We start from the raw sequence: 15,578 nt of genomic DNA, 5'->3' as shown, positions 1-15,578 counted from the left end.
TACGAGATTTCCTTTTCCTCTCCTTCAGTTCTTATAACTGACTGACTTTTAATCCTGTCATCATGGCCAAGAAATTCATCTCTAAAGAGCAGGAGTTTACCATGGTGCAAAACAGAGCAACTGTATTAGGTCCCTGAACCTTTCAGATAAAAACACACATTTTGCCACCTTAAGTATTTTGTAGTTTTTATTCCCAGCACTTCTCACTGAAAGCAGTATTTTTTCTTTTGTTTTTCAAAAGCAATATTGAACAAAAGTCAGGAACACAATAACTGAGTGTCAGCTATATAACCAAAGAGAGGAGTATCTTCTATTTTCCACATCTTATGACGTGGGCATGTTCACTTAACTATATTTTCCCAAAAGCTTTGTGATAAAAATTACTATAAGCTTAGATCATTCCTCCTACTTACAAACACCTACATTTAAGTTCTTTACTTATCACGTATTAAAGGGGTCACTTAATATAGTTCTTTCTTTACAAGGACAGTCATGATGAGTTAGGATATTTGTCAATAATTTGCTAGTAAATCTCTTCTAAATGCAAGAATGTAGTCACAAAAGATAAAAAAAAAAAAAAACCTTTTTAGCTTAATTGTGCTATTTAAGTAACAAAGCTTTCCTAAGCCATAAAAAATATTTTGTCTTCCTGCGTTCCTGCTTATCTTTACCACTGAGAAATGCTGATAACATTAATAAGGTTGGTAATTTTCCTAATATAGACCTGCCAGAACAGGATGGGTACTGAGTATTTAACTATCAGTGTGGCTATTATAACTTGAGGATTCTGGTCTATTCTGGTAAGACCAATAAAGCTTGCTCCTGTAGGGAGTCTTGTTATTAATAAACCTAATATTTTTAGAAAACATGTTTATTTAGGAAGCATTTTGTTTACAGTTATTTCTTACTGCCTTTTTCTCGAATACTTTAATCAGTGTCCACATTCACTTTATAAAAGGTTAAATTAAAAAGGACAAAAGAGAAGTAATTAGAAGCACCTCACAGATATAGAAGTTTTGCATTCATGTTTAGTATCTGTGTCTACAAATCTCGTTAAAGATCACTTCCTTCTTTCATTAATCAGACATATCCCAGGAACCTGCTGGAGTCTCCATGAGGAGCTGATGGGGATGTATCCCTGTCTCCAAACATCAAGGATAGTGTGTTTTGTTTTGAGTTGACCGGCCTGACATTACAGCTGTGAGTCCTGTCAGCACAGCATTGTCTGCTCTCTCAGCCCTCGCGGTTCCTGCGCTCTCCTCTGCTCACCTCATCAGTAGCTTCCTTCTCTCTGGCCATCTGGGCACTCCCATGTCATTTGCTCTCTCCTAAGAAGCTGTTCAGAGTCCAGTTACTGTGACAGATGAGCCAAGTGAGCGTGTTTCAGGCCTGCACACAAGCTATTCTGTTTTGGTATTACTCCGTTTTTAAAATTATTATTTGAGAACAGCTAGAGGGATTCTCATTAAGTATTTAGGGGAATTTATTTCTTTGTATCTCCTTAAGAAGAGTTCATTCACCACCCATATGTACACTCACATAGGAACTTTCACTCTGTCTTTACTTATAGACAATGAAGGAAAGAAACGGAGCTCCTCCAACCACAGGCGTGTGTTCAGATATTTTATTCTAGTCCAGTGGCTCTTAACCTTTGTTGGTCCTGAATCCCTCTGAGACCATGGAGAGGGTAAAGCTCTCCAAAAATGTACATACAATACAGACATTTTATAGCCAATTTCAGGGGTTTCTCAGGCTCACAGGCGGCCATCCTAGGTCTTGTGAAAGGCCCACGGGTCCCACGCTAAGAACGCCTATTCAGTAAACCTGCAGCCTTTATCTGTTCCCAGCCAACATGTATGATTATCGTTAGGATGTGTCAGAGAGATTTTCCCACCTGTGCTTCTATCACTCCTAGCTGCCAAGTAGCAAAGAAACCCCATCAGCCACCCTCTTGCCTGATTGTTCAGAGGCTCCACTCAGAAAACATAACTATTAACATAGATCAGGCTTGTAATTGATTACCCCAGAGGAAGCCTTCATTTCTGTTGGGCCTTACAGCTTCTGGCAGCCCTGTGGCCACGTTGCTAAGTTCACTACCTATAGCCACATTCACCATTGTCCAGTGTAGCCATCATAACATTAACTAAAGTCATTGCTACTAATTAATCTTGCCCTCTCTTTTTTCTAAAATTATACTCTAAGTGTATCCTTTGGTTCCCAAAATTATGTAAAATGATTCCCTTTACACCCACACACTCCTTTTCTGGGTTTTACGCACTCAAGTCTCAATTTATTATAACCCAAGCAGCTGAGGTTCAAAATAACACCTATACTGATTACTCCCGAGTACGATAAGTTAGCCCTCAAAGCGGCAGAGGTAGCCATCAATTTCCGATTACTGTCAGTCACTGCTGACCTTTACTGTGACTTGCCTCTGGCACATAGCGAGAATTTCTCAAATGTTAATTTCCAAAATTAGTCATTACTTAAATAGTGAAAGATGTTCATTTAAAAACAGCTTAATTAGGAGCGCCTGGGTGGCTCAGTCATTAAGCGTCTGCCTTTGGCTCAGGTCATGATCCCAGGATCCTGGGATCGAGCCCCGCATCGGGCTCCCTGCTTGGCGGGAAGCCTGCTTCTCCCTCTCCCTCTCCCTCTGCTTGTGTTCTCTCTCTCGCTGTGTCTCTCTGTGTCAAATAAATAAAATCTTTAAAAAAAATAAAATAAGGGGCGCCTGGGTGGCTCAGTTGGTTAAGCGACTGCCTTTGGCTCAGGTCATGATCCTGGAGTCCCTGGATCGAGTCCGGCATCGGGCTCCCTGCTTGGCGGGGAGTCTGCTTCTCCCTCTGACCCTCCCCCCTCTCATGTGCTCTGTCTCATTCTGTCTCTCTCAAATAAATAAATAAGATCTTTAAAAAAATAAATAAATAAATAAATAAAATAAAAACAGCTTAATTAAATATCTTAATTAAAGAGATCAACTGTAAAAGCTGATGTTTTAAGGCCCTGAGAATTTTTTTTTTTTTGAAAGATTAGGTTTTTGTGTTGTTGGGAGGGTTGCTTTTTTATAAACAAACCTAAAACTATTTTGGTTTTTTTTTGGTGGGAAGATGGAGAGATTAAAATGTTTTTACAGAAATAAATTCCTTACAAGGTAGAATGGGACAAAAGATTCTGATACTATCTAAACATTATTTCATGAGAGAGTGGCCTGTTATTATATATTTTATTCATTTTATTTTTTGTGTTTTATGTTTCCTATTTTTTATATTTTATTTATTTATTTAACTATTTTATTTGCTCCTTTAAAAAAATGTATTTCAGTGGTGCCTGGCTGGCTCAGTCAGTGGAGCGTGCAACTCTTCGTCACAGGGTTGGGCGTTCAAGACCCATGTCAGGTGTATACATTCTTTAAAAAATGTATTTCAAAATGTGTCTAGGAAGAGAGCCACTTCAGAGAGGGGGAAGGCAGTAAATTGAAAACAAGCATATTATGTGCAAGACTCCTTAATTAATGATAGAATCCTTAGCACCCTTCTCCTAATCAGCTCCCGGATTACTGGTAGCCAGCATTGTACCCTTCAGGAAGGAGACTGAAGGACTCCTTTCTGGAAAACCAGACCGGACCACGAAAAGACTATGGAGACTGACAGGGTTTCTCTGACAGTCACTGGTCACCTCAGTGAAGTCCCCCACATGAAACTTGCCATTGCATTTTATTCTTAATGCTTATTAAGTCTCATTCTTAAATATGAATGGACAGTAAAGGCTGTGAGGCCTGGAGGAAATCCTTTCACTGGAAAAGCAGAGACCAAAACAAGCATGTAAGCCAAGAAAGGGATCAGAAGAAGCAGAGACCATGGAGAAGACGTTAAAAGGAAACACCAAAACTATTACTAATGTCCATAGAGAAGTGAAAGAAAATACTGTGCCCATGAAACCAGAACAAGGAGAGGAAATCAGACAAGTGAAGCTCGTAGGAATTGGACCTGTCATATCAGACAATAGTAATTCAACAAGGATGGGACAGAAGTAATGAACTCACAAAGAAAGAAGAACAAATAGCGATCGGCAAGTGTGAGAAAAGTTGAAGAAAATCAAATGATCAATCCAGAAGCTTTTTGCCTAATAGGAACTCCAGAAGGAGAGGACAGAGAAAACAGAGGAAGAAAACATAATATATGAAAATTTCCCAGAACTGAAGGACATGGGTTTTTCTGTTTTAAAGTGCCCAATGAGCACCTAGTATGAGTGGAAAACGAAAACACATGCACACATATCCAATAAAGCTACCACTCTCCTGATTTTTCTACCTTTCTTACTATTGCTTGTATGTTTCTTTGCTTAATATCTCTTTGTCATTCCACCCTTAATGCTGTTTCTGTACTTTCTGTCCTTGACTTTGACCTTTTCTCACTACCCTCTCCCTCCATGTATCATGACATCAAGTCCTATACCTTTAACCACCTCTCTCTGTTAGTGGTTCTCAGATGTGTGAATCTAGTTGTTTCTTTCTCTTGAACTCCAGATCTGCTTCCTGGAACTCTCCATCCTGGTACCCATCAGTCTTCACACGTGTCTAAAAGTGAACTTATTTCTTTATCCTCTTTTTGTCTTTTTAGGAGCCCAGTTATTTTCCTATATTCCCTATTACAGGAAAACATCATTCCTACAGTGTTACAAGTCAGAAATGTAGGAGTTTGAGATCACTCTGGGCTCCTCCATCTACCTCACCCCTTGCAGTGAATCATTATGTCCTTTTATTTTTTATGTTTTTATTTACTTATTTTTAAAGGTTTTATTTATTTATTTGACAGATTGTGAGAGAGCACAAGTAGGCAGAGCGGCAGGCAGAGGGAGAGGGACAATCAGGCTCTCCGCTGAGCAGGGAGCCCGATGTGGGGCTTGATCCCAGGACCCTGGGATCATGACCTGAGCCAAAGGCAGACGCTTAACCGACTGAGCCACCCAGGTGCCCCTATGTTTTTATTTTTTATTAAGTTCAACTAGCCAACATGTAGTACATCTTTAGTTTTTGATGTAGTGTTCAATGATTCATTAGTTGCATATAACACCCAATATGTTCTTTTAGAACTTCATGGTGATAAGCCCCATGTGTCCCACATTCCCAGGCAACCCTTCTATTCTTTCATTGACATGTATGCAGGGACAAGCAAGGTCATTGGCTATTTGGGGCGGAAATCTGTAGCATGAAAAAGGGGAGCAAAAATAAGCTGATAGAAAAATTAACCCTAAAGACAACATTTTAAAAACTCAAATTAGTAGCCTCACATTTAAGATGATATTGCAAATATAAATAAAATCAGACTACTATAAAAAAGGAACAGGAAACAAAAAGGAACTTTTAGATGTTAAAAATATGGCTGTCAAGGGGCGCCTGGGTGGCTCAGTTGGTTAAGCGTCTGCCTTCAACTCAGGTCATGATCCCAGGGTCCTGGGAGCAAGCCCCACCTCGGACTCCCTGCTCAGCGGGGAGTCTGCTTCTCCCTCTCACTCTCCCTTTGTGCTCTCTCTCTCTCTCAAATAAATAAATAAAATCTTTAAAAAAAATACAGCTGTCAAAATAAAATTCTGTAGGGTTGCAAGATAAATGAGAGAAAAACTAAGAATTTAGAGGGTAAAAAGACAAAAAAAAAAAGGAAAATATGACAATAAAAGGTAAGACATTATGTCTAGTTCCATCGTTCTGCTAACAGTAATTCCAGAAAAAAAGAAAATAAAGGGGAAGAAGCTGTCAAAGAATAATGGAAATTTCCAGGAGCTAAAGCTACTGAGTACCATTCAAAATTAAGGTATCCTGGGTGCTGAGCATAAGGCATAGATATAAATGATACAGATATAGAAATACAGATTATTGTGGGCGCCTGGGTGGCTCAGTTGGTTAAGCGACTGCCTTCAGCTCAGTTCATGATCCTGGAGTCCCAGGATCAAGTCCCGCATCGGGCTCCCTGCTCAGCAGGGAGTCTGCTTCTTCCTCTGACCCTCTTCCCTCTTGTGCTCTCTATCTCTCATTCTCTCTCTCTCAAATAAATAAATAAAACCTTAAAAAAAAAAAAAGAAATACAGATTATTGTGAAATTTCAGAGCACCAGGGATAAAGAGAAGGTCTTGAAAGCCTCTAAAACAAAGGAAAAGTGCAACCTATGAAGGAACATCATCAGCATCATCAGGTGTTGGAAGAAGCAGAGCAATGTTTGTAAAGACTTGAAAAGAATTATATGTCCCATGAAACTACTGACTAAGGGTTAGAAACAAAATCAGTTCATTTCCAGACATGGAAGGACTCGGAAGGTCATGCTTTAACTAGAAATATCTGATGGAATTTGTTCATGTTTGCTGAACATTTGCTAGTATTTTCAAAATCCTGAAAGCCCTCTTGGCCGTCCTATTATATGGAATAGAACATTTTCTTTAAATGTTTAACTATCTTTTTTGCTTTGTTACCTTTTTAAACACCAAACTCTGTTAGTCTGCTAATCTCTCTGCTTTTCTTCACCCTTTTTTTTTTAAATGTTTTATTTATTTATTCATGAGAGTCAGAGAGAGAGAAAGAGAGAGGCAGAGGCAGAGGGAGAAGCAGGCTCCCCGCCTAGCAGGGAGCCCGGTATGGGGACTCGATCCCAGGACCCAGGGATCATGACCTGAGCCGAAGGCAGACACTTAACCATCTGAGCCACCCAGGCGCCCCCTTCACCCTTTTCTTGGATTTCCCTTGTGCCTTGTTTTAAAAATCTTCTCATAGTTAATAATTTCCTTCTTTATATTTTTATCTAAATTCTGTAACTTCCATAACTAATCAGGTAACTTTTTATAGTACATGAGGTTGTGTAAATAACAGCCATAGAAAATAGAAGCTGTACATTTGGCGGGGGGGGGGCCACATGATTTTTTTTCTTATATGTTTTAATTTTACCAATATGGGAACAGCCTAAATCTTCCTGCTTTTTTCCCTTCCTTTTTATATTTGTAAATATATAATCATAAAGCTTGCCATTTTCACCATTTTTAAGTGTACAATTCAGTGGTAATGCCCCTTAATATCACATTCACAGTGTTGTACAATTGTCACCACTATTTTCAAAACTTTTTCCTCACCTCAGACAGACTCTGTGACCATTTAGCAATAACTCCCCATCTCCCTTTCCCTCAGCCCCTGTTAACCACTAATTGTTCTGTCTCTATGGATTTGCTATATCTTGCTTTCTTATACACCACTGCTAAGAAGTGCAGGTAGATGTATTATGTAAAATATTTCTTTACAATATATGGTATTTTGCTATCATTATCCATAGTGTCTGTCAGTGTTATCTATTGCTGCATAACAAATTAGCCCCAAATTTAGTGTCTTCAGACAACAATAGTCATATATTATTTCTTATGGTTTCTAGGGGTGAGGAATTCAATCGGTGTAATGGAGATGATGTGTCTTTGCTCCACAGTGAATGGGGACTTTGATGGAAGACCCCATGTCTGAGATCTGGAAACATCTCAAGGCTCATTCACTCACATGTCTGGCAGTTGATGCTGTCTGTAACCTAGGGGCCTACCTGGAGTTGTCAACTCAGACATCCACACATGGCTTCTCCCTGTGACCTGGGCCTCCCCACAACATGGTGGCAAGGCTCCAAAGACAAGCAACCCAAGACATAAAGAGAGATTCAGAATGCCAGCAACCAAGTGGAAGCCATATAATCTTCAACGACCTAGCTTCACAAGTCACACAGTGTCATTTTCACTGCATTCTATTGATTGAGACAGTTACAAAGATTCACCCAGGTTCAAGGGAGAGGAACACAGACCCCACCTCCAAATGTAGGCATGTTGTGTCGTATTATGAGAAAAGCATGTCAAATAAGATAAGAACTGGTGTGACCATCTTTGGAAATGCAGTGTGTATCCACTATGGTACCCCTAACAGGAATTCTCTAAAATTGACTCCTCTGTCTTCCTTCTACAAGCTAATCACTTGTGGAGTTATGTATTCCACTTTCTCTAATAAGGAGGTTGAGATTTATACATTGAAAAGAAGACCAAAAAACATGAGATAATGATGGAGATTTTCTTAGAAAAGGGAAATAAATTTCTTGAAAGCAAGATAATTGTTAAGATGTGTCTGTTAAAGAAGCAGTTCTAATTAATAGCTTTAATGCTATTTGAAAAAATGCTCCCTAGTCAAGAAAACATTGTAATATGAAAAACATTGTTTATGAATACTGTATTTATAGTTTGGGCATGGAAACATTTTTGTAGGTTCTTGGTTGACTTGAAATATTTAAATACACAATTCTCCTTTCCCTGATATACCTCTAGAGCAGATAGTTGATGAAGTATAATTTTATTACATAAATTCTGTAGCCACATTACTTAACATCTCTAAAGCGTTAGTGTCCTCATCTAAAATATAGGAAGAATACTAGTACCTGTCTTACAGAACTGGCATGAGGGTTAAATGAGTTAATATATGTAAAGTGCTTGGCACACTGTAAGTGCTAAAAAAAAGTTAGACACAGGAAGTATATAGATGTGTTAATGATATTCTGCATATATGTATATATGAAGAGTCATAGCATAACTGAATTCATTTCCAACAAGGTATTCAAAAGATAAAGGAATATGGTTACTGAAAATAGTTGGTTAATCTGTTTCATTTAGGAAGAACATATTAGATTGCTTCTTAATTTGATAACTGTTTTTCCTAGTTTGAAAAAGAAAAACAGCATGATATTCGATCATTCTTTTTACCGAAACCTAAGAAAAGACAGTTGGTGACCTCCTGTGATGAATCAGGGATATTCCAAGAGAAAAATACTGTCGTGCCAGCAGACCCTGGAAAAAGAGCCACAAGACATATCATTGATTATGAAAGCAATGTTGAACCTGAAGCTAAAAGATTGAAGTTGGTCACCACCAATGACCACTGCAGTGCCCCAGAGGAGAAACCATCCCGGCCCAGGCAGACCACGGCTCTAGCCCAGGCAACCAGCCCAATCCTTCCTGGAAAGGGCTGGCAGTGTGCTTTCTGCACCTATATCAATAACTCAGCGTTACCTTACTGTGAAATGTGTGAGAATCCTCCAGGCAGAGCTGGTGAGTACATGGAGTGTGGCCCTGGAGGGGGCTGGCGGTGTTATCTTCACATAGTCTGTGTTTTTAGAGGCAACTGCTGTTAGCACGGGTTAGTGGGACTCGACACTGACTTTAGCTTTTAAGCTAGAGTAAGAACTTTACATAGTGAAGACTGAATTTATCCCCCGGTAGAATGTGGAAAGCTCCCAGTTCTGTCAAGAATGTATATCCCTGAGCGTCTGTGACATGGCATTAATTTGGCACAAATGGACATTTCTCATTAATGCCGGCAGGATGTGAATTCAGTGGGCAGGAATAGAAGCTCTGTTGCTATGGCAGCAAATATGCCTTATAGTCATAGACCTGCTGTTTTCTTTCTCCTGTAGATAATACTTGTTTTTAAAGAAATTATAGATTATTTTTGTTTAAATAGCAAAATAATCCAGGGTAGCTTCTTTGCCTAGTAAAATATACATTGTGTCCTGTTTCTTGTATGACAAATCATAAAAATTCCTCTATAGATCGTCTTTTAAGAACCAATTTGGTATCTGTTTTATGAGTTTATTCTTTTCCAAAACATGCTATTTTAAAAGTAGAAATTATAAACATACCTCAGAGTATGTTTTTATAGCATGGTATTACATTTTCTGATGTTTTGTTTTTGAAATTAATTAATACTGAGGTTGTCTTAAGAAAAAAGATCATTAGTATTTCTTTTGTTTCCAGTTTGAGAGACCATTTTCATGGCAACTCAAAAGGCCAACTTGACAGTTTTGGAAGCTGGAAGAAATCATTTTATTTTATCGGTTGTAATAATTGTACACACCTCCTTTTCCATCATATGTGAACTCTTTAGAGAGTGACAGTAACAAAGAGTCAGCTAAGATAAAGGCTCTGCTACTGCCTTTCTTTCTTGTTCTCTCTTGTTCTTTACTGCCTGTCTTTCTTGTTCTCCTGTGTCTTAGTTTTAATCTGAAAGAAAATGTAATCAGTAGCTGAGTCTTTCCTCTTTCAATTTGGGTGTTCCTACAAAAATGACAAGTCTGCCATCTGGGTGGTTATATTTGTAACGTGGACACCTGTTGTCTGTGAACTAAATTGGAACCACAAGCTTATTCCATATAATATCTCTCACAATTTGCATTATCTCATTCAATTTCCAACTACTCTAGACCATAAAAATAAAGTATCTCATGACTACAGAATAATGCCAGTTCACATTAAGTATAAGTTGAGTGATTTAGCAATGAAAATCATAGTTTAATAGGGTTTGTAGTTCTGATTTTTCTTTGTGACACCATGAGCAACAGCAAAAGTTTCTAGACTCCTGATTTAATAAGCAAACTCACAAGTAACCTAAAGAAAAATAAAACTCCTTTTGTGACTATGAAAGTCTGACTAAACAGAAATACATATAAGTAACAGTGATACTACTGTGTATAAAGGTTGTAATTGTTAGATTAATATTATTGTACTTGGCATAATGATTTCCCACCCTAATTTGGATGTACCCTCAAAAGTACTGAAAAGCAGAATTAATTCTAATTCACCCAAAATTTTCAATCAGTGTTTGCCATATAACACTTTGAGGAAACAGAATCCGAAAAACTAAAGGAGAGGGGCGCCTGGGCGGCTCAGTCAGTTAAGCATCTGCCTTCAGCTCAGGTCATGATCCCAGGGTCCTGGGATCGAGCCCCTCATTGGGCTTCTTGCTCAGCAGGGAGCCTGCTTCTCCCTCTCCCTCTCCCTGCCGCTCCCCATGCCTGTGCTTTCTCTCTCTCTCTCTCTGTGTCAAATAAATAAAATCTTAAAAAAAAAAAAAAAACTAAAGGAGCAATATTATGAAATTACAGTCCTATAAAGGTTGCTAATGCATTCTCCAGGACATTCAGTACAATTTGGTATAGTATATACTGAACACTAATATTTGTCAATGAATAACCCTTCTCTTGTGCTTTGTTTTGTTTTGTTTTGTTTTTTTAAGTAATCTCTGTGCCCAACATGGGGCTTGAACTCATGACCCTAAGATGTAGAGTCGTATGCTTTACTGAGCCAGCCAGGTACCCCTCTTGCGCTTTGTTCCTAATATCCACATAGCTCATACTTGCCATATTACAGTTCATAGGTCCACACTTGTCTCCCGCTTGAACTGCGGCTCGTCCATATGCCTCTGTCTCATCTGCACCTGCTCGTGTGATGGGTACCTCAAGGTGAACATGGCCCAAGGTGGAGTTCTTGATTCACCACCACCACACCTAACACCTAAATCTTCTCTTCCCTCATCATCCCTCCACGATGCTAGAAACGCAGGCAGCGTCCTTGATTCCTTTCTCTCCTCCCACACTTGATTTGTCAGGTTCTGCTGGCATAACTTCAAAGTCTGTCTTGATTCTGGCCACGTCTTCCTTGCTGCTACCATCCTACCAGAAGTTACCATTTCCTCTCCCAGACCTCAGTGGCCTCCCAGCTAGCCTCCCTGTGGCCCTTCAGTACAAGCAACCAGAGTGAGCCTTTAAAAACTCAGATGATTCCATTCCTTTACCTAAAACCCTCAATGGCTTCCATTTACATTTACAATCGGGTTTGAGAATACAGGCTCTCGGGCTGGGCCTCCTAGATTCCCGAACAGCCCTCAGCTCAGATGGAATTCGACCCAGAGCTTGGCGCTGCCGACCTTTGCTCCCCACTGTCCCCTGATTACAAAACCTTGTTTTATTCGCTTGTTTTATTTCTTTTTCTTTATTCATTGGCCTTTATTCTCCTTCTCTGATTTTTGTTGCTTCCTTGGTGATGGTCTGTCTCTGACACTTAGAATGGAAACTCTAGGAAGCAGGGATTTGTCTGTCTCATTCCTCACTGCCTGTCCAGCACCCCATCATTTGCACATGGGGCATTTAGTGACTCCCAGCAGGTGTTTCCAGAGAATGAACAAACATTGTTGACCGTGTTGCTTTTTATAAGACCTAGCTGTGACTTTTTAAAAACTGACCGTAGGGGCACCTGGGTGGCTTAGTCGTTAAGCATCTGCCTTCGGCTCAGGTCATGATCCCAGGGTCCTGGGATCGAGCCCCGCATCGGGCTCCCTGCTCAGCAGGAAGCCTGCTTCTCCCTGACCCTCCCCCTGCTTGTGTTCCCTCTCTCTGTGTGTCTCTGTCAAATAAATAAAATCTTTTTAAAAAATAAATAAAACTGACCTTAGAGTAAATAATGATTTTACCTAAATTTGTGTGTAAATTGTTTGATTTTCATAATTCTACAACTAGATAGCCTCAGCTCTACCCAGGATAAAAACGAAGGTGAGAAAGGTGATCCTCAGAAAGATACTTCCAAAAACGTTTGGACTAGTTCTGACTGTGAAAAACAAGTCCTTGCACCCTCAGAACCTAACCTGTTGGCTGAAAACAAGGAAGAAATATCAGAAATCAAGAGAGAAGACGGACTCACACCCCAGCCAGGTGATGGTAAGTCTGGTTTCCACTTCCAGTGTCCAGATGCAAACCATGCACGTAGATAGATAATACTGTTGATAGATTTGCTACCACTATCCCGTTCCAGGTTCCTTGCATTACCATTTTTGGATTAAACATTTGGAACCACCCACTGAAATACCAGGTGGCTGGAAGAGCAGACCTGTGGGCATTCAGACATGACACAGAGAGCAGAACTGACATGTAGCTCTGCCCGTGCTGCCCCCAGGCCGCTCGCCCAGCCTCATCCAGGTCAGGCCCATCCGTGAGCGAGGGTGAGGTTTTGATATTTGGGAGGTTCTTTTGGACAAAACAGTAAGATGGACATATTATTAACAGCTACTTAACAGATCATTAATCATTTGCACATGAATTTCTTTTAAATGGCTACAACTAATTGGCCTATTTTAAATTTAGGATTTTGGGTGTTTTGGTTTTTTTTAAGAAAACGTTTTCAAGGTACATAATTTCAAGACTATATGAATCATGACTGCACTTGGAGCCAACCATGTAGTGTTTGGATTTATTTACTCTTTGGTTGATTCCATTCATTACTTCAAGCTGTGATGGTGGGTGCATACCAGCCCATATGTCACACATCACTGTCGTTATGGGCCGACTGGCCAGAGTTGGTGAGTACTTTGGGGTTATTTTCTTTGTTAATCGGTTAGTGACCATAGTAACCCACAGACGGATGTTCTCATTATAACAACACCAAAACTGTTGAGATGGGACAGTTGAAGTTTTCCTTCTAAATCAGTTGCTATTAAACACAGATATAATTCAGAGTCAGATTCATTTAAAATGAAACGTTCATTTAAGAATTTCTGAGCTCAGGCCATTCTCCTTTCTTTTTCCCTCAGCCCTCCTTCCCTCTAATGCCTCAAGGTCTTCTCAAATAATGTATTGGAAGGGACCCTGTTTTAGGTGTGTTAATTTTAATGGTATTTAGGTAGACGGTGTAGTCTCAAGTGGGGCATTCCCTTCATAATTCTGGTTTCCTTCCTCCTGCTCTGACAGTCCCTCAAGTGCTGATGAAGCCCTTGTTGTAGGACAGCGTTTGGCTCACTGGACTAAACATCAGACCGAGAACAAACAACTCATGGACCATAAGTCTCTTCATCTGTGGCAGGGAAATTCTGGTTTGTTAGTTGGAAATTGGTCCCTTGATGAAGGCAGATGCTAGGTTTACTTACACATACTTTTCAAAAATCACTAGACCTTTAGAAATTCTATTCGGCCAGTGAAATTTGCCTTGGCCTCATCCACTCCAGACAATGCCAACTTTTCCCCCATTCCTGACTTCTCAGATCACTGGGCTGAGAATTCCATACAAGCGATAATGTTTCACCTCTCCCCACTAACATGGATTTCCATGAAAAACAAACAGAAGGGTGACAGGGGGCACACTATGTGAAAATGTTTATTCTATGCACATAAGCTCTTCTAGAACTGTAGTGGTATGTGCTTTGTGGGGACTGTGGTTTTGTTCTAACTGGAATTCTAAGGGTCTGGAAGGATGGCTGTGTCTTCACAAGATGCGTCATCTCTAGTCTCGAGCCATTAAATTATACTTCATGAAAACAATGACAAGAGAAATATGTTCCCCGATGTAGCTGCTAGCTACCGAGAATATCAACTGATTTGGAATCAATCCTTTAATGCTTTTTAATCAGAGAATGACTTCTGATCTTTAAACATTAATGCATTAACTATGGTTCTTCAAAAAAATCTGAAGACACAGTGATTATAGGATGCACTTATTTTATGTACATTAAAAAAGAAACTCTAAAAATTAAGCTGTGACTTAATACCCGAGTGAGAGCCCAGACCAGGTCAAACCACCCTCTGTTGCTTTGATATTTCTTTCATTTGTCCTGAGGGATTCGGCAGTCCTTCTGCCTTCATTGCTGTGCTTGGCATGTACTAGGGCAACCTTTCTGTACATCTCAGGATCCAGATGTGAGAGAGCTTCCTCTGTCTGCAGGGATCTCTTTTCCTTAGGTTCCATGAAGCACTTAGTTATTCCTTTGCAAGAATATAAAAAAATTTTGGTTCTTCCTCCAACGATACATATTTACTTCTTTAATATAAAATTTATCCTCTCCCGCCTTATATGCAAAATTTTTTGGTACGCATGGTAACTTTTCATTTCAATACCAAATCATAGTGAAACGTTTTGAAGACATTGTAGAGGTAATTAAACTGAACTCATGTAGTAACAGACAATGCGTTTGACTCAAGTGTGGTGTTGAAGTAATAACAGTATTGTAGTTATGACTAAGCTCATGGGTGCTCGGGCAGTGACCACCACTTCGCACCTGCCACTGGGCCAGCAATGATTGTAAAACGGCACAGTTACTGGCTGTACAACATGCCAATCTCAGGGGTGTTCAAGTGTGGGAAAAGCTGACATTTTTGAATTTATGAAATATGGGAATACTCCCAAGTTTGTAAAATGACCAGTGGCTTGATTAGAAAAATTAAAATATGATGACATTGCCAAGTAGAATGACAAATCATAGACTTCTAGATCTGGGGAAGCACTTTAAAAGGTCACCGAGGAAAAAATAAAATAAAAATAATGATGAGGATGAAAGTCGTTCAGAAACTGTGGCAGAGGTTAAGGGCATAGGCTCTGTAGCCACATTCCTGGTCTTAAGTCCTCTTACTGGTGGTGTGACCTTGGGCAAGTAAAGGTGCCTCAGTTTTCTCCTCTGTAAAATGCACTACTTATTTCTGAGAGATGTTAATATATGTACTGAGAACAGTGCCTGGCACATTGTAAGTACTTGATAAGTGTTAACCATAATTATTATTTAGATCCACTGTGTTTTTTGGGTTTTTTTTAAAGATTTTATTTATTTATTTGAGAGAGAGAGAATGAGAGACAGAGAGCACGAGAGGGAAGAGGGCAGAGGGAGAAGCAGACCCCCTGCTGAGCAGGGAGCCCGATGTGGGACTCGATCCCCGGACTCCAGGATCATGACCTGAGCCGAAGGCCGTCGCTTAACCAATTGAGCC

At 39.8% G+C, this 15,578-nt stretch overlaps 1 protein-coding gene across 4 annotated transcripts in view; it reads left to right on the top strand.

The window, feature by feature from the left end:
- ZRANB3 (zinc finger RANBP2-type containing 3) overlaps nucleotides 1–15,578 on the top strand; it is a 307,849-nt gene that overhangs the window by 266,735 nt on the left and 25,536 nt on the right. For all 4 annotated transcript variants that reach the window (XM_045868960.3, XM_064586450.1, XM_064586452.1 and 1 more), the window contains 2 exons: nucleotides 8,721–9,108; nucleotides 12,351–12,548. In XM_045868960.3, coding sequence (XP_045724916.1) covers nucleotides 8,721–9,108; nucleotides 12,351–12,548 — 586 coding nt within the window. The remainder of the gene's footprint in view (nucleotides 1–8,720; nucleotides 9,109–12,350; nucleotides 12,549–15,578) is intronic.

This window comes from Mirounga angustirostris, unplaced genomic scaffold (genome assembly GCF_029215605.1).
Source record: "Mirounga angustirostris isolate CCGP_5_RB_7025 unplaced genomic scaffold, mMirAng1.0.hap1 SCAF_3, whole genome shotgun sequence".
NCBI lineage: Eukaryota > Metazoa > Chordata > Mammalia > Carnivora > Phocidae > Mirounga > Mirounga angustirostris.
Note: the sequence above shows the minus strand (reverse complement) of the source record. Positions and strands in the feature narration are given on the sequence as shown.